Genomic DNA, 23918 nt, shown 5'->3' with positions numbered 1-23918 from the left:
TCTAGGGTGTTAGGATAAAAAATATATATAATGTTTGGGGGTTCTAATTAGAGGGAAGAATATGGCAGTGAAAATAGTGTAAAATGACATTAGAATTGCTGTTTAACTTGTAATGCTTAACTTGTAATACCAACGGCTCACCACCAGATGGCGCCAGCTCAAAAAAAAAAAAAAAAATTTTTTTTTTTGCTCCCCTCACTTCCACCCTGCCTGAGGGCCATTTATAACTGGTCCGCGGGCCGCAAATGGCCCACGGGCCGGTACTTTGAGACCACTGATCTAGATACTCCACATCTACGGGCCTTCCTTTATCTAGATACTCCACATCTACGGGCCTTCCTTTATCCAGATACACCGCGTCTACGGGCCTTCCTTTATCCAGATACACCGCGTCTACGGGCCTTCCTTTATTTAGATACTCCACATCTACGGGCCTTCCTTTATCCAGATACTCCACATCTACGGGCCTTCCTTTATCTAGATACTCCACATCTACGGGCCTTCCTTTATCTAGATACACCACGTCTACGGGCCTTCCTTTATCTAGATACACCACATCTACGGGCCTTCCTTTATCTAGATACTCCACATCTACGGGCCTTCCTTTATCCAGATACTCCACATCTACGGGCCTTCCTTTATCTAGATACTCCACATCTACGGGCCTTCCTTTATCCAGATACACCACGTCTACGGGCCTTCCTTTATCTAGATACTCCACATCTACGGGCCTTCCTTTATCCAGATACACCGCGTCTACGGGCCTTCCTTTATCTAGATACTCCACATCTACGGGCCTTCCTTTATCTAGATACACCACATCTACGGGCCTTCCTTTATCTAGATACTCCACATCTACGGGCCTTCCTTTATCTAGATACTCCACGTCTACGGACCTTCCTTTATCCAGATACACCACGTCTACGGGCCTTCCTTTATCCAGATACACCACGTCTACGGGCCTTCCTTTATCTAGATACACCACGTCTACGGGCCTTCCTTTATCTAGATCATGGGTCTTCAAACTACAGCCCTCCAGTTGTTCAGGAACTACAATTCCCATCATGCCTAGTCATGTCTGTGAATGTCAGAGTTTTACAATGCCTCATGGGATGTGTAGTTCTACAACAGCTGGAGGGCCATAGTTTGAGGATCCCTGATTCTAGATACACCACGTCTATGGGCCTTCCTTTATCTAGATACACCACGTCTATGGGCCTTCCTTTATCTAGATACACCACGTCTACAGGCCTTCCTTCATCTAGATACACCACGTCTACAGGCCTTCCTTTATCTAGATACACCACGTCTACAGGCCTTCCTTCATCTAGATACACCACGTCTACAGGCCTTCTTTCATCTAGATACACCACGTCTACAGGCCTTCCTTTATCTAGATACACCACGTCTTCTGGCCTTCCTTTATCTAGATACACCACGTCTACGGGCCTTCCTTTATCCAGATACACCACATCCACGGGCCTATGTAACGTCTACGGGCCTTTCTTTATCTAGATGGCAACTCACCTCCTTATAGAAGGTTAATAGATTGGTTTGGTAAGAACGATTCTTCATGAATCCATTGCTGATTACCGCTAATGATATCGTTGTAATTACTAAAATCTTGTATATAGTCCCTTATCGTCCCCTCCAAGAACTTACATACTATCGATGTTAGACTGACTGGCCTGTAGCTTCCAGAGATATACAGTATCTCAGCCTTTTTTTTAAAATTGGTACCACATTCGCTTTTTTCCAATCCGCTGATACCATTCCAGTCTATCGATAAAAATTAGCAACAATTGTTAGAAATCAGTAGGTCTAGTAATGCATTATCTCTTGTCGGTGCATTCACCAACTGACCCATAAAATTGTCCTGCAAGACATTTAGGAAAATGCGAGCCTTAGATGAATGCGTGGTTCCTTCCGCCCAGTCCATATCTGGATAATTAAAATCCCCCATTATAACATTGCCCTGCCTAGAGTTCTCCTCTCAGGTTAGGGGGCATATGAAAATCCCTAAGTGCTCATTTACACAGTTAATCTGGCCACATGAAAGAATGTTTCAAAATTAGGAGCCCGGGGCTGTGTTCATACAGCTGCGTCCCCATAGAGTAACATAGGCTACCTGCACACAGCTCCACCCATAAACAAACCTCAGATTCACACTATACAGGCCACAGCAATGATGTGAATGAGTCCCAAAACCTTCTTTACATACACAGCTTTATTTTATTAACTCAGGAGTTTTAATCTTTTAAAATACCGTATCGGCGTATACCGTGCACTTTTTTCCCCTTAAAATAAGGGGAAAATCGTGGGTGCGCGATATACACCGATACCTGCTTCCCGCGCTCAGTTTGAATGCCTGCGCCGACATATACCGAATGCAGTACACTCGGCTACATTCGTCCAGGCTCGGCTTCGCTCGTGCTCACGCATAAACGTCACAGAGCGTGAGCACGAGCGAAGCCGAGCCTGGCCGAATGTAGCCGAGTGTACTGCACTCGGTATATGTTGGCGCAGGCATTCAAACTGAGCACGGGAAGTGCCGATTCGACGGGGAGACAGCGCAGGAGAAGCCGGGAGGACACCACCGAAGCCGCAGACGGACGCCGGACCCGACGAGGCCGCCGATGGACGCCGCGCAAGACACCAAAACTGTAAGTACTAAAATGTTTTATTTCTTTTAACAGGAATTGCGGATCCACATTAGGGGTGCACGCTATACGCCGGAGCGCGCAATACCCCGATAAATATGGTAAGCGGGAATTTTGTAAATTAGGTTTGTGTCCGCTAAATATTTTAATGATTCAGATATCTAGATACACCACATCTACGGGCCTTCCTTTATCTAGATACACCACGTCTACGGGCCTTCCTTTATCCAGAGACACCACGTCTACGGGCCTTCCTTTATCCAGAGACACCACGTCTACGGGCCTTCCTTTATCTAGAGACACCACGTCTACGGGCCTTCCTTTATCTAGATACACGTCTACGGGCCTTCCTTTATCTAGAGACACCACGTCTACGGGCCTTCCTTTATCTAGATACTCCACATCTACGGGTCTTCCTTTATCCAGATACACCACGTCTACGGGCCTTCCTTTATCTAGATACTCCACATCTACGGGTCTTCCTTTATCCAGATACACCACGTCTACGGGCCTTCCTTTATCTAGATAAACCACGTCTACGGGCCTTTCTTTATCCAGATACACCACGTCTACGGGCCTTCCTTTATCTAGAGACACCACGTCTACGGGCCTTCCTTTATCTAGAGACACCACGTCTACGGGCCTTCCTTTATCCAGAGACACCACGTCTACGGGCCTTCCTTTATCCAGAGACACCACGTCTACGGGCCTTCCTTTATCTAGATACACCACGTCTACGGGCCTTCCTTTATCTAGATACACCACGTCTACGGGCCTTCCTTTATCTAGAGACACCACATCTACGGGCCTTCCTTTATCCAGAGACACCACCTCTACGGGCCTTCCTTTATCTAGAGACACCACGTCTACGGGCCTTCCTTTATCCAGAGACACCACGTCTACGGGCCTTCCTTTATCCAGAGACACCACCTCTACGGGCCTTCCTTTATCTAGAGACACCACCTCTACGGGCCTTCCTTTATCTAGAGACACCACGTCTACGGGCCTTCCTTTATCCAGAGACACCACGTCTACGGGCCTTCCTTTATCTAGATACACCACGTCTACGGGCCTTCCTTTATCTAGATGGCAACTCACCTCCTCATAGAAGGTTAATAGATTGGTTTGGTAAGAACGATTCTTCATGAATCCATTGCTGATTACCGCTAATGATACCGTTCAAATTGCTAAAATCTTGTATATCGTCCCTTATCATCCCCTCCAAGAGCTTACATACTATCGATGTTAGACTATGTTGCAGATAGAGAAAGGAGGTGTGTGTTAGTGGGCGTCCTGACTCTCCTGTAGTCCAAGGGAGGGGGGCGAGCACGACACTCCACACCAGGGAGAAAGCCTCGCATTACTGTGTGGAGTTACAGACAGAAGAACAGGAAGTGAGGATTTCTCAGAAGAAATAAGGACATTTAAAATGGAAGGATGAGGTAAGTGAAGGAGGACGGCACTAAGGGAAAGGAAGATATTTAGGGAAAAAATTACCTTTACAACCCCTTTAATCGAGTTTTTTCGTAGTTGGGTTGCATCACAGTTAACCCAGTGCCTGCTGGAGGTGGGACCTGAACCCCATAGCTGCATCTATACCATGTAACCAGTGGGTACTACTGAAGCGGTCATCTGAAGAGGAAGGAGCGTCTCCTCCAATCTTCTCCCCTTGCTGTGCCCTGGCACCCGATCTCCCCAACATCACAAACACTACGGCGCTACATGAATCTTCGCTGCAGCTCTAGCACTTGTGATGTGGAGGGGGATCTGGCACCAGGGGAGAAGATTGGATGAGACTGGAAATCCTGAAATAATGGACCGTGCAGAGGACATTTCTGGGATTGGAGTGATCGGATTAGGTGTTGGGGCCCACACAATGCACCAAAATGTATCTGCAGAGCAGAGGATGGTGATTTGTCCAGGTAGGTATTAACCGCTTGCTGACCGTATAACATACGTAAACGGTGGTGAGGTGGCTCTCCTGCGCAGGATCACTTACCAGGTACGTGATCCGGCACACGTTCAGATAGGAGGCACGCGCCGCCGGTGACCCAGATATGCTGTGATCAGCAGATGCTGGCTAATGAATGACCGCTGGCACCTGCCAATCCTCATGAAAACACACAGGACAGAGACCTGCCGATCTAAACAAGGCAGAGATCTGTTGTGTCAGCGGGGAAGAGATTCATTTTCTTTCCCTGCAAAGCATGGAATAAAATGCATCACGTCTCTTACTAAAAACACCACATAGTAAACACCAAAAACACAGGCTAGGCACACACTTAACGTGCTAACCCCTAACCAGCCAGTGTCATTAGTACAGTGACAGTGCATATTTTTAGCACCGATCACTGTATTAGTGCAGGGGTTGACAAATTTGCTTGGAATCTAGGAGCCAGCTAAAAAGTTAGGAGCCAAAAAACGCACCCCGTCCCGACGAGCTTGCGCACAGAAGCGAACACATACGTAAGTAGCGCCCGCATATGTAAACGGTGTTCAAACCACACATGTGAGGTATCGCCGCGATTGGTAGAGCGAGAGCAATAATTCTAGCCCTAGACCTCCTCTGTAACTCAAAACATGCAACCTGTAGATTTTTTTAAACGTCGCCTATGAAGATTTTAAAGGGTAAAAGTTTGTTGCCATTCCACGAGCGGACGCAATTCTGATGCGTGACATTTTGAGTATCAATTTACTCGGCGTAACATTATCTTTCACAATATAAAAAAAATTGGGATAACTTTACTGTGGTCTTATTTTTAAAAATAAAAAAAGTATTTTTTCCCAAAAAAAGTGCGCTTGTAAGACCGCTGCGCAAATACGGTGTGACAGAAAGTATTGCAACGATCGCCATTTTATTCTCTAGGGTGTTAGAATAAAAATATATATATAATGTTTGGGGGTTCTAATTAGAGGGAAGAAGATGGCAGTGAAAACAGTGAAAAACACATTAGAACTGCTGTTTTACTTGTAATGCCAACGACCACCACCAGAATATGGCGCCAGATCACAGAAGAAAGCTTAGGCCTGCAGAAGGCCGGTAATTGAGGCTCCCACCTGCCCCGCCGCGTGATCGCCGGCCGGTAATTGAGGTCGCGGCTTTGCGGCCTTCTGCAGGCCTAAGCTTCCCCGGGCGCCAGGTCACAATTTCTTGTCGCAATTGCGACCAGGCGCCCCCGGATTTTGTTGAGCCCTGTATTAGTGTCACTGGTTCCCACAAAATGTCAGAAAGTTTGATTCAATATCGCAGTCCCGCTACAAGTTGCTGATCGCCGCCATTAGTAGTATAAAAAAAAAAAAAAAACACACAATTCCAGCATATATCCCATAGTTTGTAGACGATATAACTTTTGTGCAAACCAATCAATATACACTTATTGGGATTTTTTTTTTACCAACAATATGTAGAAGAATACAGATTGTATTACATTTTTTATTGAACATGTTTTATAGCAGAACGGAACATTGGTTATTTTTTTTTTTTTTACAAAATTTGTATGTTTTTTTAGTTTATAGCGCAAAAAAAAAAAACGCAGAGGTGATCACGGTGACGCTTCCCCTGATGAGGAAGGGGAGGAGTCGGCTTGCTCTGGGTGTACCGCGGGGGAAGGGTTGATAGGTCTGTGCTCTTAAATGTGGTAGAGCACATGTCCAACACGATGGTGGCTGCAGGAGGGTTGTGGGGAGAAGAATTCATCCAGCGCTGTTCCCAGGGTGCCCCATCCACCCCCCCGACAGCCTGTTTCCTGTACTTAGGCATTAAATCTTAGGAGAATCAGGTCTGTGCATAGCCAAGCAGCCCAACCCACACCAAAGGCACCCCTCCCACTGAGGTACCCAGGGCAGATGCCCCCTTCTCTAGTTTCAGCCCCAAGTTGGGGAGAAGGCTCATGTGAAACCACAGAGTGGGGAACAAGTGTGGCTGGGGAGCCCACCGACTAAAGGCTGAAGAGCACATGTGGGTGGGATAAGCAAGTCCCAGGACTGGAGAGCAGGCATGGGTGGGATTAGGGGGCCAGGGCAGGAGGCTGGAGAGCAGGCATGGGTGGGATTAGGGGGCCAGGGCAGGAGGCTGGAGAGCAGGCATGGGTGGGATTAGGGGGCCAGGGCAGGAGGCTGGAGAGCAGGCATGGGTGGGATTAGGGGGCCAGGGCAGGAGGCTGGAGAGCAGGCATGGGTGGGATTAGGGGGCCAGGACAGGAGGCTGGAGAGCAGGCATGGGTGGGATTAGGGGGACCAGGACAAGAGGCTGGAGAGCAGGCATGGGTGGGATTAGGGGGCCAGGGCAGGAGGCTGGAGAGCAGGCATGGGTGGGATTAGGGGGCCAGGACAGGAGGCTGGAGAGCAGGCATGGGTGGGATTAGGGGGACCAGGACAAGAGGCTGGAGAGCAGGCATGGGTGGGATTAGGGGGCCAGGGCAGGAGGCTGGAGAGCAGGCATGGGTGGGATTAGGGGGCCAGGGCAGGAGGCTGGAGAGCAGGCATGGGTGGGATTAGGGGGCCAGGACAGGAGGCTGGAGAGCAGGCATGGGTGGGATTAGGGGGCCAGGACAGGAGGCTGGAGAGCAGGCATGGGTGGGATTAGGGGGACCAGGACAGGAGGCTGGAGAGCAGGCATGAGTGGGATTAGGGGGCCAGGGCAGGAGGCTGGAGAGCAGGCATGGGTGGGATTAGGGGGCCAGGGCAGGAGGCTAGAGAGCAGGCATGGGTGGGATTAGGGGGCCAGGGCAGGAGGCTGGAGAGCAGGCATGGGTGGGATTAGGGGGACCAGGGCAGGAGGCTGGAGAGCAGGCATGGGTGGGATTAGGGGGCCAGGGCAGGAGGCTAGAGAGCAGGCATGGGTGGGATTAGAGGGCCAGGACAGGAGGCTGGAGAGCAGGCATGGGTGGGATTAGGGGACCAGGACAGGAGGCTGGAGAGCAGGCATGGGTGGGATTAGGAGACCAGGACAGGAGGCTGGAGAGCAGGCATGGGTGGGATTAGGGGGCCAGGGCAGGAGGCTGGAGAGCAGGCATGGGTGGGATTAGGGGGACCAGGGCAGGAGGCTGGAGAGCAGGCATGGGTGGGATTAGGGGGCCAGGGCAGGAGGCTAGAGAGCAGGCATGGGTGGGATTAGGGGGCCAGGGCAGGAGGCTGGAGAGCAGGCATGGGTGGGATTAGGGGGACCAGGGCAGGAGGCTGGAGAGCAGGCATGGGTGGGATTAGGGGGCCAGGACAGGAGGCTGGAGAGCAGGCATGGGTGGGATTAGGGGGCCAGGGCAGGAGGCTAGAGAGCAGGCATGGGTGGGATTAGAGGGCCAGGACAGGAGGCTGGAGAGCAGGCATGGGTGGGATTAGGGGACCAGGACAGGAGGCTGGAGAGCAGGCATGGGTGGGATTAGGGGACCAGGACAGGAGGCTGGAGAGCAGGCATGGGTGGGATTAGGGGGCCAGGGCAGGAGGCTGGAGAGCAGGCATGGGTGGGATTAGGGGGACCAGGGCAGGAGGCTGGAGAGCAGGCATGGGTGGGATTAGGGGGCCAGGACAGGAGGCTGGAGAGCAGGCATGGGTGGGATTAGGGGGCCAGGGCAGGAGGCTGGAGAGCAGGCATGGGTGGGATTAGGGGGCCAGGACAGGAGGCTGGAGAGCAGGCATGGGTGGGATTAGGGGACCAGGACAGGAGGCTGGAGAGCAGGCATGGGTGGGATTAGGGGACCAGGACAGGAGGCTGGAGAGCAGGCATGGGTGGGATTAGGGGGCCAGGGCAGGAGGCTGGAGAGCAGGCATGGGTGGGATTAGGGGACCAGGACAGGAGGCTGGAGAGCAGGCATGGGTGGGATTAGGGGGCCAGGACAGGAGGCTGGAGAGCAGGCATGGGTGGGATTAGGGGACCAGGACAGGAGGCTGGAGAGCAGGCATGGGTGGGATTAGGGGGCCAGGACTGGAGGCCAGAAAGATGTGTGGGTGGGGAGTAAGCTCAGGTGTTATCAGGGAGTCGTGATCAAATGTTGGTGGGATGAAAGATTCCAAGGAATTGAAGGGATATATGCAGGAGGGACTAAGGAGTGGGAAGCAGGTGCAGGGTGGGGATACGGAAGGGGGATAAGATTTGCCAGGGACTATAGAAGCGGGACCAGCTTTGCCAGGGACTAGAGGCCGGACCAGCTTTGGGAGGGGCTATAGAGGCCGGACCAGCTTTGCCAGAGACTATAGAGGCCAGACCAGCTTTGCCAGGGACTATAGAGGGGGGGACCAGCTTTGCCAGGAACTATAGGGGGGGACCAGCTTTGCCAGGGGCTATAGAGGCCGGCCCAGCTTTGCCAGGGGCTATAGAAGCGGGACCAGCTTTGCCAGGGGCTATAGAGGCCGGACCAGCTTTGCCAGGGGCTATAGAGGCCGGACCAGCTTTGCCAGGGGCTATAGAGGCCGGACCAGCTATGCCAGGGGCTATAGAGGCCGGACCAGCTTTGCAAGGGACTATAGAGGCCGGACCAGCTTTGCCAGGAACTATAGAGGGGGGACCAGCTTTGCCAGGAACTATAGAGGGGGGACCAGCTTTGCCAGGGGCTATAGAAGTGGGACCAGCTTTGCCAGGGGCTATAGAGGCCGGCCCAGCTTTGCCAGGGGCTATAGAGGCCGGACCAGCTTTGCCAGGGGCTATAGAGGCGGGACCAGCTTTGCCAGGGGCTATAGAAGCGGGACCAGCTTTGCCAGGGGCTATAGAGGCCGGACCAGCTTTGCCAGGGGCTATAGAGGCCGGACCAGCTTTGCCAGGGGCTATAGAGGCCGGACCAGCTTTGCCAGGGGCTATAGAGGCCGGACCAGCTTTGCCAGGGGCTATAGAGGCCGGACCAGCTTTGCCAGGGGCTATAGAGGCCGGACCAGCTTTGCCAGGGTCTATAGAGGCCGGACCAGCTTTGCCAGGGGCTATAGAGGCCGGACCAGCTTTGCCAGGGGCTATAGAGGCCGGACCAGCTTTGCCAGGGGCTATAGAGGCCGGACCATCTTTGCCAGGGACTATGGAGGGGGGACCAGCTTTGCCAGGGGCTATAGAAGCGGGACCAGGTTTGCCAGGGGCTATAGAGGCCGGACCAGCTTTGCCAGGGACTATAGAGGCCGGACCAGCTTTGCCAGGGACTATAGAGGCCGGACCAGCTTTGCCAGGGACTATAGAAGCCGGATCAGCTCTGCCAGGGGCTATAGAAGCCGGACCAGCTTTGCCAGGGACTATAGAGGCCGGACCAGCTCTGCCAGGGGCTATAGAGGCCGGACCAGCTTTGCCAAGGGCTATAGAGGCCAGACCAGCTTTGCCAGGGACTATAGAGGCCGGACCATCTTTGCCAGGGACTATGGAGGGGGGACCAGCTTTGCCAGGGGCTATAGAAGTCTGACCAGCTTTGCCAGGGACTATAGAAGCGGGACCAGATTTGCCAGGGACTATAGAGGCCGGACCAGCTTTGCCAGGGGCTATAGAGGCCGGACCAGCTTTGCCAGGGGCTATAGAGGCCGGACCAGATTTGCCAGGGGCTATAGAGGCCGGACCAGCTTTGCCAGGGGCTATAGAGGCCGGACCAGCTTTGCCAGGGACTATAGAGGCCGGACCAGCTTTGGGAGGGGCTATAGAGGCCGGACCAGCTTTGCCAGGGGCTATAGAGGCCGGACCAGCTTTGCCAGGGACTATAGAGGCCGGACCAGCTTTGCCAGGGACTATAGAGGGGGGACCAGCTTTGCCAGGGGCTATAGAGGCCGGACCAGCTTTGCCAGGAACTATAGAGGGGGGACCAGCTTTGCCAGGGACTATGGAGGGGGGACCAGGTTTGCCAGGGACTATGGAGGGGGGGACCAGGTTTGCCAGGGACTATAGAAGCGGGACCAGCTTTGCCAGTGACTATAGAAGCCGGACCAGCTTTGCCAGGGACTATAGAAGCGGGACCAGCTTTGCCAGGGACTATAGAAGCGGGACCAGCTTTGCCAGGGACTATGGAGGAGGGACCAGCTTTGCCAGGGGCTATAGAAGCCGGACCAGCTCTGCCAGGGACTATAGAGGCCGGACCAGCTTTGCCAGGGGCTATAGAGGCCGGACCAGCTTTGCCAGGGACTATAGAGGGGGGGACCAGCTTTGCCAGGGACTATAGAGGCCGGACCAGCTTTGCCAGGGACTATGGAGGAGGGACCAGCTTTGCCAGGGACTATAGAAGCGGGACCAGCTTTGCCAGGGACTATAGAGGGGGGGGACCAGCTTTGCCAGGGGCTATAGAAGCGGGACCAGCTTTGCCAGGGACTATAGAAGCGGGACCAGCTTTGCCAGGGACTATAGAAGCGGGATCAGCTTTGCCAGGGACTATAGAAGCGGGACCAGCTTTGCCAGGGACTATAGAAGCCGGACCAGCTTTGCCAGGGACTATAGAGGCCGGACCAGCTTTGCCAGGGACTATAGAAGCGGGACCAGCTTTGCCAGGGACTATAGAAGCGGGACCAGCTTTGCCAGGGACTATAGAAGCGGGACCAGCTTTGCCAGGGACTATAGAAGCGGGACCAGCTTTGCCAGGGACTATAGAGGCCGGACCAGCTTTGCCAGGGACTATAGAAGCCGGACCAGCTTTGTCAGGGACTATAGAGGCCGGACCAGCTTTGCCAGGGACTATAGAGGCCGGACCAGCTTTGCCAGGGACTATAGAAGGGGGGACCAGCTTTGCCAGGAACTATAGAGGCCGGACCAGCTTTGCCAGGGACTATAGAAGCGGGACCAGCTTTGCCAGGGACTATAGAGGCTGGACCAGCTTTGCCAGGGACTATAGAGGCCGGACCAGCTCTGCCAGGGACTATAGAAGTCTGACCAGCTTTGCCAGGGACTATAGAAGCGGGACCAGCTTTGCCAGGGGCTATAGAGGCCAGGCCAGCTTTGCCAGGGACTATAGAGGCCGGACCAGCTTTGCCAGGGACTATAGAGGCCGGACCAGCTTTGCCAGGGACTATAGAAGCGGGACCAGCTTTGCCAGGGACTATAGAAGTCTGACCAGCTTTGCCAGGGACTATAGAAGCGGGACCAGCTTTGCCAGGGGCTATAGAGGCCGGACCAGCTTTGCAAGGGACTATAGAGGCCGGACCAGCTTTGCCAGGGACTATGGAGGGGGGACCAGCTTTGCCAGGGACTATAGAGGCCGGACCAGCTTTGCCAGGGACTATAGAGGCCGGACCAGCTCTGCCAGGGACTATGGAGGAGGGACCAGCTTTGCCAGGGACTATAGAAGCGGGACCAGCTTTGCCAGGGACTATAGAAGCGGGACCAGCTTTGCCAGGGACTATAGAAGCGGGACCAGCTTTGCCAGGGACTATAGAAGCGGGACCAGCTTTGCCAGGGACTATAGAAGCGGGACCAGCTTTGCCAGGGACTATAGAAGCGGGACCAGCTTTGCCAGGGACTATAGAAGCGGGACCAGCTTTGCCAGGGACTATAGAAGCGGGACCAGCTTTGCCAGGGACTATAGAAGCGGGACCAGCTTTGCCAGGGACTATAGAGGCGGGACCAGCTTTGCCAGGGACTATAGAAGCGGGACCAGCTTTGCCAGGGACTATAGAAGCGGGACCAGCTTTGCCAGGGACTATAGAAGCGGGACCAGCTTTGCCAGGGACTATAGAAGCGGGACCAGCTTTGCCAGGGACTATAGAGGCCGGACCAGCTTTGCCAGGGACTATAGAGCCCGGACCAGCTTTGCCAGGGACTATGGAGGGGGGGACCAGCTTTGCCAGGGACTATAGAAGCGGGACCAGCTTTGCCAGGGACTATAGAAGCGGGACCAGCTTTGCCAGGGGCTATAGAGGCCGGACCAGCTTTGCCAGGGACTATAGAGGCCGGACCAGCTTTGCCAGGGACTATGGAGGAGGGACCAGCTTTGCCAGGGACTATAGAAGCGGGACCAGCTTTGCGAGGGACTATAGAAGAGGGACCAGCTTTGCCAGGGACTATAGAGGCCGGACCAGCTTTGCCAGAGACTATGGAGGAGGGACCAGCTTTGCCAGGGACTATAGAAGCGGGACCAGCTTTGCCAGGGACTATAGAGGCCGGACCAGCTTTGCCAGAGACTATAGAGGCCAGACCAGCTTTGCCAGGGACTATAGAGGGGGGGACCAGCTTTGCCAGGAACTATAGGGGGGGACCAGCTTTGCCAGGGGCTATAGAGGCCGGACCAGCTTTGCCAGGGGCTATAGAGGCCGGACCAGCTTTGCCAGGGGCTATAGAGGCCGGACCAGCTTTGCCAGGGGCTATAGAGGCCGGACCAGCTTTGCCAGGGGCTATAGAAGCGGGACCAGCTTTGCCAGGGGCTATAGAGGCCGGACCAGCTTTGCCAGGGACTATAGAGGCCGGACCAGCTTTGCCAGGGACTATAGAGGCCGGACCAGCTTTGCCAGGGGCTATAGAGGCCGGACCAGCTTTGCCAGGAACTATAGAGGGGGGACCAGCTTTGCCAGGGGCTATAGAAGTGGGACCAGCTTTGCCAGGGGCTATAGAGGCCGGCCCAGCTTTGCCAGGGGCTATAGAGGCCGGACCAGCTTTGCCAGGGGCTATAGAGGCCGGACCAGCTTTGCCAGGGGCTATAGAAGCGGGACCAGCTTTGCCAGGGGCTATAGAAGCGGGACCAGCTTTGCCAGTGACTATAGAAGCCGGACCAGCTTTGCCAGGGACTATAGAAGTCTGACCAGCTTTGCCAGGGACTATAGAGGCCGGACCATCTTTGCCAGGGACTATAGAAGCGGGACCAGGTTTGCCAGGGGCTATAGAGGCCGGATCAGCTCTGCCAGGGACTATAGAAGTCTGACCAGCTTTGCCAGGGACTATAGAAGCGGGACCAGATTTGCCAGGGGCTATAGAGGCCAGGCCAGCTTTGCCAGGGGCTATAGAGGCCAGGCCAGCTTTGCCAGGGACTATAGAGGCCGGACCAGCTTTGCCAGGGACTATAGAGGCCGGACCAGCTTTGCCAGGGGCTATAGAGGCCGGACCAGCTTTGCCAGGGACTATAGAGGCCGGACCAGCTTTGCCAGGGGCTATAGAGGCCGGACCAGCTTTGCCAGGGACTATAGAGGCCGGACCAGCTTTGCCAGGGACTATAGAGGGGGGACCAGCTTTGCCAGGGACTATAGAGGCCGGACCAGCTTTGCCAGGGACTATGGAGGGGGGACCAGCTTTGCCAGGGACTATAGAAGCGGGACCAGCTTTGCCAGTGACTATAGAAGCCGGACCAGCTTTGCCAGGGACTATAGAAGCGGGACCAGCTTTGCCAGGGACTATGGAGGAGGGACCAGCTTTGCCAGTGACTATAGAAGCCGGACCAGCTTTGCCAGGGACTATAGAAGCCGGACCAGCTTTGCCAGGGACTATAGAGGCCGGACCAGCTTTGCCAGGGGCTATAGAGGCCGGACCAGCTTTGCCATGGACTATAAAGGGGGGGACCAGCTTTGCCAGGGACTATAGAGGCCGGACCAGCTTTGCCAGGGGCTATAGAGGCCGGACCAGCTTTGCCAGGGGCTATAGAGGCCGGACCAGCTTTGCCAGGGACTATAGAGGCCGGACCAGCTTTGCCAGGGACTATAGAGGGGGGACCAGCTTTGCCAGGGACTATAGAGGCCGGACCAGCTTTGCCAGGGACTATAGAGGCCGGACCAGCTCTGCCAGGGACTATAGAAGCGGGACCAGCTTTGCCAGGAACTATAGAGGGGGGACCAGCTTTGCCAGGGGCTATAGAAGCGGGACCAGCTTTGCCAGGGGCTATAGAGGCCGGACCAGCTTTGCCAGGGGCTATAGAGGCCGGACCAGCTTTGCCAGGGACTATGGAGGGGGGACCAGCTTTGCCAGGGACTATAGAAGCGGGACCAGCTTTGCCAGTGACTATAGAAGCCGGACCAGCTTTGCCAGGGACTATAGAAGCGGGACCAGCTTTGCCAGGGACTATGGAGGAGGGACCAGCTTTGCCAGTGACTATAGAAGCCGGACCAGCTTTGCCAGGGACTATAGAAGCCGGACCAGCTTTGCCAGGGACTATAGAGGCCGGACCAGCTTTGCCAGGGACTATAGAGGCCGGACCAGCTTTGCCAGGGGCTATAGAGGGGGGGACCAGCTTTGCCAGGGACTATAGAGGCCGGACCAGCTTTGCCAGGGACTATGGAGGAGGGACCAGCTTTGCCAGGGACTATAGAAGCGGGACCAGCTTTGCCAGGGACTATAGAAGCGGGACCAGCTTTGCCAGGGACTAGAGGGGGGGACCAGCTTTGCCAGGGGCTATAGAAGCGGGACCAGCTTTGCCAGGGACTATAGAAGCGGGACCAGCTTTGCCAGGGACTATAGAAGCGGGACCAGCTTTGCCAGGGACTATAGAAGCGGGACCAGCTTTGCCAGGGACTATAGAAGCCGGACCAGCTTTGCCAGGGACTATAGAGGCCGGACCAGCTTTGCCAGGGACTATAGAGGCCGGACCAGCTTTGCCAGGGGCTATAGAAGCGGGACCAGCTTTGCCAGGGACTATAGAAGCGGGACCAGCTTTGCCAGGGACTATAGAAGTGGGACCAGCTTTGCCAGGGACTATAGAGGCCGGACCAGCTTTGCCAGGGACTATAGAAGCGGGACCAGCTTTGCCAGGGACTATAGAGGCCGGACCAGCTCTGCCAGGGACTATAGAAGTCTGACCAGCTTTGCCAGGGACTATAGAAGCGGGACCAGCTTTGCCAGGGACTATGGAGGAGGGACCAGCTTTGCCAGGGACTATAGAGGCCGGACCAGCTTTGCCAGGGACTATGGAGGAGGGACCAGCTTTGCCAGGGACTATAGAGGCCGGACCAGCTTTGCCAGGGGCTATAGAAGCGGGACCAGCTTTGCCAGGGACTATAGAGGCCGGACCAGCTTTGCCAGGGACTATAGAGGCCGGACCAGCTTTGCCAGGGGCTATAGAGGCCGGACCAGCTTTGCCATGGACTATAGAGGGGGGGACCAGCTTTGCCAGGGACTATAGAGGCCGGACCAGCTTTGCCAGGGACTATAGAAGCGGGACCAGCTTTGCCAGGGACTATAGAAGCGGGACCAGCTTTGCCAGAGACTATAGAGGGGGGGGACCAGCTTTGCCAGGGGCTATAGAAGCGGGACCAGCTTTGCCAGGGACTATAGAAGCGGGACCAGCTTTGCCAGGGACTATAGAAGCGGGACCAGCTTTGCCAGGGACTATAGAGGCCGGACCAGCTTTGCCAGGGACTATAGAGGCCGGACCAGCTTTGCCAGGGACTATAGAAGCGGGACCAGCTTTGCCAGGGACTATAGAAGCGGGACCAGCTTTGCCAGGGACTATAGAGGCCGGACCAGCTTTGCCAGGGACTATAGAGGCCGGACCAGCTTTGCCAGGGACTATAGAGGCCGGACCAGCTTTGCCAGGGACTATAGAGGCCGGACCAGCTTTGCCAGGGACTATAGAGGGGGGGACCAGCTTTGCCAGGAACTATAGAGGCCGGACCAGCTTTGCCAGGGACTATAGAAGCGGGACCAGCTTTGCCAGGGACTATAGAGGCTGGACCAGCTTTGCCAGGGACTATAGAGGCCGGACCAGCTCTGCCAGGGACTATAGAAGTCTGACCAGGTTTGCCAGGGACTATAGAGGCCGGACCAGCTCTGCCAGGGACTATAGAAGTCTGACCAGCTTTGCCAGGGACTATAGAAGCGGGACCAGCTTTGCCAGTGGCTATAGAGGCCAGGCCAGCTTTGCCAGGGACTATAGAGGCCGGACCAGCTTTGCCAGGGACTATAGAGGCCGGACCAGCTTTGCCAGGGACTATAGAAGCGGGACCAGCTTTGCCAGGGACTATAGAAGCGGGACCAGCTTTGCCAGGGACTATAGAGGCCGGACCAGCTGTGCCAGGGGCTATAGAGGCCGGACCAGCTTTGCAAGGGACTATAGAGGCCGGACCAGCTTTGCCAGGGACTATGGAGGCCGGACCAGCTTTGCCAGGGACTATAGAGGCCGGACCAGCTTTGCCAGGGACTATAGAGGCCGGACCAGCTTTGCCAGGGACTATAGAGGCCGGACCAGCTCTGCCAGGGACTATGGAGGAGGGACCAGCTCTGCCAGGGACTATGGAAGCGGGACCAGCTTTGCCAGGGACTATAGAAGCGGGACCAGCTTTGCCAGGGACTATAGAAGCGGGACCAGCTTTGCCAGGGACTATAGAAGCGGGACCAGCTTTGCCAGGGACTATAGAAGCGGGACCAGCTTTGCCAGGGACTATAGAAGCGGGACCAGCTTTGCCAGGGACTATAGAGGCCGGACCAGCTTTGCCAGGGACTATAGAGCCCGGACCAGCTTTGCCAGGGACTATGGAGGGGGGGACCAGCTTTGCCAGGGACTATAGAAGCGGGACCAGCTTTGCCAGGGACTATAGAAGCGGACCAGCTTTGCCAGGGGCTATAGAGGCCGGACCAGCTTTGCCAGGGACTATGGAGGAGGGACCAGCTTTGCCAGGGACTATGGAGGAGGGACCAGCTTTGCCAGGGACTATAGAAGCGGGACCAGCTTTGCGAGGGACTATAGAAGAGGGACCAGCTTTGACAGGGACTATAGAAGCGGGACCAGCTTTGCCAGGGACTATAGAAGCGGGACCAGCTTTGCCAGGGACTATAGAGGGGGGGACCAGCTTTGCCAGGGACTATAGAAGCGGGACCAGCTTTGCCAGGGACTATGGAGGAGGGACCAGCTTTGCCAGGGACTATAGAAGCGGGACCAGCTTTGCCAGGGACTATAGAGGCCAGACCAGCTTTGCCAGGGACTATAGAGGGGGGGACCAGCTTTGCCAGGAACTATAGGGGGGGACCAGCTTTGCCAGGGGCTATAGAAGCGGGACCAGCTTTGCCAGGGGCTATAGAGGCCGGACCAGCTTTGCCAGGGGCTATAGAGGCCGGACCAGCTTTGCCAGGGACTATAGAGGCCGGACCAGCTTTGCCAGGGGCTATAGAAGCGGGACCAGCTTTGCCAGGGGCTATAGAGGGGGGACCAGCTTTGCCAGGGGCTATAGAGGCCGGACCAGCTTTGCCAGGGACTATGGAGGGGGGACCAGCTTTGCCAGGGGCTATAGAAGCGGGACCAGCTTTGCCAGGGGCTATAGAAGCGGGACCAGGTTTACCAGGGGCTATAGAGGCCGGATCAGCTCTGCCAGGGACTATAGAAGTCTGACCAGCTTTGCCAGGGACTATAGAAGCGGGACCAGATTTGCCAGGGGCTATAGAGGCCGGACCAGCTTTGCCAGGGGCTATAGAGGCCGGACCAGCTTTGCCAGGGGCTATAGAGGCCAGGCCAGCTTTGCCAGGGACTATAGAGGCCGGACCAGCTTTGCCAGGGACTATAGAGGCTGGACCAGCTTTGCCAGGGACTATAGAGGCCGGACCAGCTTTGCCAGGGGCTATAGAGGCCGGACCAGCTTTGCCAGGGACTATAGAGGCCGGACCAGCTTTGCCAGGGGCTATAGAAGCGGGACCAGCTTTGCCAGGGGCTATAGAAGCGGGACCAGCTTTGCCAGGGGCTATAGAGGGGGGACCAGCTTTGCCAGGGGCTATAGAGGCCGGACCAGCTTTGCCAGGGACTATAGAAGCGGGACCAGCTTTGCCAGGGACTATAGAAGCGGGACCAGCTTTGCCAGTGACTATAGAAGCCGGACCAGCTTTGCCAGGGACTATAGAAGCGGGACCAGCTTTGCCAGGGACTATAGAAGCCGGACCAGCTTTGCCAGGGACTATAGAAGCCGGACCAGCTTTGCCAGGGACTATAGAGGCCGGACCAGCTTTGCCAGGGGCTATAGAGGCCGGACCAGCTTTGCCATGGACTATAGAGGGGGGGACCAGCTTTGCCAGGGACTATAGAAGCGGGACCAGCTTTGCCAGGGACTATAGAAGCGGGACCAGCTTTGCCAGGGACTATAGAGGGGGGGACCAGCTTTGCCAGGGGCTATAGAAGCGGGACCAGCTTTGCCAGGGACTATAGAAGCGGGACCAGCTTTGCCAGGGACTATAGAAGCGGGACCAGCTTTGCCAGGGACTATAGAGGCCGGACCAGCTTTGCCAGGGACTATAGAAGCGGGACCAGCTTTGCCAGGGACTATAGAAGCGGGACCAGCTTTGCCAGGGACTATAGAAGCGGGACCAGCTTTGCCAGGGACTATAGAAGCGGGACCAGCTTTGCCAGGGGCTATAGAGGCCGGACCAGCTTTGCCAGGGACTATAGAGGGGGGGACCAGCTTTGCCAGGGGCTATAGAAGCGGGACCAGCTTTGCCAGGGACTATAGAAGCGGGACCAGCTTTGCCAGGGACTATAGAAGCGGGACCAGCTTTGCCAGGGACTATAGAGGCCGGACCAGCTTTGCCAGGGACTATAGAGGCCGGACCAGCTTTGCCAGGGACTATAGAAGCGGGACCAGCTTTGCCAGGGACTATAGAAGCGGGACCAGCTTTGCCAGGGACTATAGAAGCGGGACCAGCTTTGCCAGGGACTATAGAGGCCGGACCAGCTTTGCCAGGGACTATAGAGGCCGGACCAGCTTTGCCAGGGACTATAGAGGGGGGGACCAGCTTTGCCAGGAACTATAGAGGCCGGACCAGCTTTGCCAGGGACTATAGAAGCGGGACCAGCTTTGCCAGGGACTATAGAAGCGGGACCAGCTTTGCCAGGGACTATAGAAGCGGGACCAGCTTTGCCAGGGACTATAGAAGCGGGACCAGCTTTGCCAGGGACTATAGAGGCTGGACCAGCTTTGCCAGGGACTATAGAGGCCGGACCAGCTCTGCCAGGGACTATAGAAGTCTGACCAGCTTTGCCAGGGACTATAGAAGCGGGACCAGCTTTGCCAGGGACTATAGAGGCCGGACCAGCTTTGCCAGGGACTATAGAGGAGGGACCAGCTTTGCCAGGGACTATAGAGGCCGGACCAGCTCTGCCAGGGACTATGGAGGAGGGACCAGCTTTGCCAGGGACTATAGAAGCGGGACCAGCTTTGCCAGGGACTATAGAAGCGGGACCAGCTTTGCCAGGGACTATAGAAGTCTGACCAGCTTTGCCAGGGACTATGGAGGAGGGACCAGCTTTGCCAGGGACTATAGAAGCGGGACCAGCTTTGCCAGGGACTATAGAAGCGGGACCAGCTTTGCCAGGGACTATAGAAGCGGGACCAGCTTTGCCAGGGACTATAGAAGCGGGACCAGCTTTGCCAGGGACTATAGAGGGGGGGACCAGCTTTGCCAGGGACTATAGAAGCGGGACCAGCTTTGCCAGGGACTATAGAGGCCGGACCAGCTTTGCCAGGGACTATGGAGGAGGGACCAGCTTTGCCAGGGACTATAGAAGCGGGACCAGCTTTGCCAGGGACTATAGAGGCCGGACCAGCTTTGGGAGGGGCTATAGAGGCCAGACCAGCTTTGCCAGGGACTATGGAGGGGGGACCAGCTTTGCCAGGAACTATAGAGGCCGGCCCAGCTTTGCCAGGGACTATAGAAGCGGGACCAGCTTTGCCAGGGACTATAGAAGCGGGACCAGCTTTGCCAGGGACTATAGAAGCGGGACCAGCTTTGCCAGGGACTATAGAAGCGGGACCAGCTTTGCCAGGGACTATAGAAGCGGGACAAGCTTTGCCAGGGACTATAGAAGCGGGACCAGCTTTGCCAGGGACTATAGAGGCCGGACCAGCTTTGCCAGGGACTATAGAGGCCGGACCAGCTTTGCCAGGGACTATAGAGGCCGGACCAGCTTTGCCAGGGACTATAGAGGCCGGACCAGCTTTGCCAGGGACTATGGAAGCGGGACCAGATTTGCCAGGGGCTATAGAAGCGGGACCAGCTTTGCCAGGGACTATAGAAGCGGGACCAGCTTTGCCAGGGACTATAGAGGCCGGACCAGCTTTGCCAGGGACTATAGAGGCCGGACCAGCTTTGCCAGGGACTATAGAGGCCGGACCAGCTTTGTCAGGGACTATAGAGGCCGGACCAGCTTTGCCAGGGACTATAGAGGCCGGACCAGCTTTGCCAGGGACTATAGAGGCCAGACCAGCTCTGCCAGGGACTATAGAGGCCGGACCAGCTTTGCCAGGGGCTATAGAGGCCGGACCAGCTTTGCCAGGGGCTATAGAGGCCGGACCAGCTTTGCCAGGGACTATAGAAGCGGGACCAGCTTTGCCAGGGGCTATAGAAGCGGGACCAGCTTTGCCAGGGACTATAGAGGCCGGACCAGCTTTGCCAGGGACTATAGAGGCCGGACCAGCTTTGCCAGGGACTATAGAGGCCGGACCAGCTTTGCCAGGGACTATGGAAGCGGGACCAGCTTTGCCAGGGGCTATAGAGGCCGGACCAGCTTTGCCAGGGGCTATAGAGGCCTGACCAGCTTTGCCAGGGGCTATAGAGGCCGGACCAGCTTTGCCAGGGGCTATAGAGGCCGGACCAGCTTTGCCAGGGACTATGGAGGGGGGACCAGCTTTGCCAGGGACTATGGAAGCGGGACCAGCTTTGCCAGGGGCTATAGAGGCCGGACCAGCTTTGCCAGGGACTATAGAGGCCGGACCAGCTTTGCCAGGGACTATGGAGGGGGGACCAGCTCTGCCAGGGACTATAGAAGAGGGACCAGCTTTGCCAGGGACTATGGAGGAGGGACCAGCTTTGCCAGGGACTATAGAAGCGAGACCAGCTTTGCCAGGGACTATAGAAGTGGGACCAGCTTTGCCAGGGACTATAGAAGCGGGACCAGCTTTGTCAGGGACTATAGAAGCGGGACCAGCTTTGCCAGGGACTATAGAAGCGGGACCAGCTTTGCCAGGGTCCAGGGACTATGGAGGGGGGACCAGCTTTGCCAGGGACTATAGAAGCGGGACCAGCTTTGCCAGGGACTATAGAGGCCGGACCAGCTCTGCCAGGGACTATAGAGGCCGGACCAGATTTGCCAGGGACTATAGAGGCCGGACCAGCTTTGCCAGGGACTATAGAAGCAGGACCAGCTTTGCCAGGGACTATAGAGGCCGGACCAGCTTTGCCAGGGACTATAGAGGCCGGACCAGCTTTGCCAGGGACTATAGAGGGGGGACCAGCTTTGCCAGGGACTATGGAGGGGGGACCAGCTTTGCCAGGGACTATAGAAGTAGGACCAGCTTTGCCAGGGACTATAGAAGCGGGACCAGCTCTGCCAGGGACTATAGAAGCGGGACCAGCTCTGCCAGGGACTATAGAAGCGGGAGCAGCTTTGCCAGGGACTATAGAAGCGGGACCAGCTTTGCCAGGGACTATAGAGGCCGGACCAGCTTTGCCAGGGACTATAGAGGCCGGGCCAGCTTTGCCAGGGACTATAGAGGCCGGACCAGCTTTGCCAGGGACTATAGAGGCCGGACCAGCTTTGCCAGGGACTATGGAGGAGGGACCAGCTTTGCCAGGGACTATAGAAGAGGGACCAGCTTTGCCAGGGACTATGGAGGGGGGACCAGCTTTGCCAGGGACTATAGAAGTAGGACCAGCTTTGCCAGGGACTATAGAAGCCGGACCAGCTTTGCCAGGGACTATAGAAGCCGGACCAGCTTTGCCAGGGACTATAGAGGGGGGACCAGCTTTGCCAGGGACTATGGAGGGGGGACCAGCTTTGCCAGGGACTATAGAAGTAGGACCAGCTTTGCCAGGGACTATAGAAGCGGGACCAGCTCTGCCAGGGACTATAGAAGCGGGACCAGCTCTGCCAGGGACTATAGAGGCCGGACCAGCTTTGCCAGGGACTATAGAGGCCGGACCAGCATTGCCAGGGACTATAGAGGCCGGACCAGCATTGCCAGGGACTATAGAGGCCGGACCAGCTTTGCCAGGGACTATAGAGGCCGGACCAGCTTTGCCAGGGACTATAGAGGCCGGACCAGCTTTGCCAGGGACTATAGAGGCCGGGCCAGCTTTGCCAGGGACTATAGAGGCCGGGCCAGCTTTGCCAGGGACTATAGAGGCCGGGCCAGCTTTGCCAGGGACTATAGAGGCCGGACCAGCTTTGCCAGGGGCTATAGAGGCCGGACCAGCTTTGCCAGGGGCTATAGAGGCCGGACCAGCTTTGCCAGGGACTATGGAGGAGGGACCAGCTCTGCCAGGGACTATGGAGGGGGGAACAACTTTGCCAGGGACTATAGAGGCCGGACCAGCTTTGCCAGGGACTATAGAGGCCAGACCAGCTCTGCCAGGGACTATAGAGGCCAGACCAGCTCTGCCAGGGACTATAGAGGCCAGACCAGCTCTGCCAGGGACTATAGAGGCCAGACCAGCTCTGCCAGGGACTATAGAGGCCGGACCAGCTTTGCCAGGGGCTATAGAGGCCGGACCAGCTTTGCCAGGGGCTATAGAAGCGGGACCAGCTTTGCCAGGGACTATAGAGGCCGGACCAGCTTTGCCAGGGACTATGGAGGAGGGACCAGCTTTGCCAGGGACTATGGAGGAGGGACCAGCTTTGCCAGGGACTATGGAGGAGGGACCAGCTTTGCCAGGGACTATAGAGGCCGGACCACCTTTGCCAGGGGCTATAGAGGCCAGGCCAGCTCTGCCATGGGCTATAGAGGCCGGACCAGCTTTGGGAGGTATTATGGAGGGGAGTTTTAGGATAGTAGGTCGGATAGTGGGGATCAGAGAGCAGTCCCCGGGTAGATAGTAGTGTGAGCGGAGGGCAGTGGGGAAGGCCGGGTTGGGTGTACGGAGCCGCTGTGGTATAGCAGTGAGGAGATTGCAGAGAATGGATACATTGTACACACATCGGATCCTCCTCTATACAATGTATCCATTCTCCATACACCGGTCATGGAGGGATCTTGCCTTCCCATCCCCCCATCAACCCCTCCTACCGATAACCGCCGTCTTCCGAACCATCGCACCGACTCTTCCACACCGAGACGTTACTAAACCGAAAGTAATTTTTCCAGTCCTATATATAGCCAGGGCCGGATTTCCCACAAGGCCACCCAAGGCCAGGCCTCTGGGCGGCAGTGGGTGAAGGGGCGGCGCCTCTTTTGTGTCTGTTTTCTCCGTCCTCCCCCCTCCCCTCTTTGCGTGTCACCTAGTGACAGTGCTGCCCCACCCCCTCCTGCTGCAGGAATAACCAATATATTTGTACACTATCCGTTCTGTAATCTAATACAGTGCCACCACCCCCCCCCCCCCCCCCGTCTCTGTGGTTCATTAAAAAAAATCCTCCTTCACCGTATCTCACGGCGGCTCCTGGCGATCACGTGACAGGCTGCGTCTCCTCTCTCACTTCCTCCTCG

General features: G+C 56.1%; 1 protein-coding gene across 1 annotated transcript in view; it reads right to left on the bottom strand.

The window, feature by feature from the left end:
• LOC120928129 overlaps positions 1 to 23604 on the bottom strand; it is an 85602-nt gene extending 61998 nt beyond the window's left edge. Inside the window, exon 1 of the mRNA XM_040339244.1 lies at positions 23499 to 23604. Within this exon, the coding sequence (XP_040195178.1) occupies positions 23499 to 23523 (25 nt within the window). The 5' untranslated portion in view covers positions 23524 to 23604. The remainder of the gene's footprint in view (positions 1 to 23498) is intronic.
• Between the last annotated feature and the right edge of the window lie 314 nt (positions 23605 to 23918).

This window comes from Rana temporaria, chromosome 2 (assembly GCF_905171775.1).
Source record: "Rana temporaria chromosome 2, aRanTem1.1, whole genome shotgun sequence".
Taxonomy (NCBI): Eukaryota; Metazoa; Chordata; class Amphibia; order Anura; family Ranidae; genus Rana; species Rana temporaria.
The sequence above is the reverse complement of the archived record's forward strand: the minus strand, read 5'-3'. Positions and strand labels throughout refer to the sequence as shown.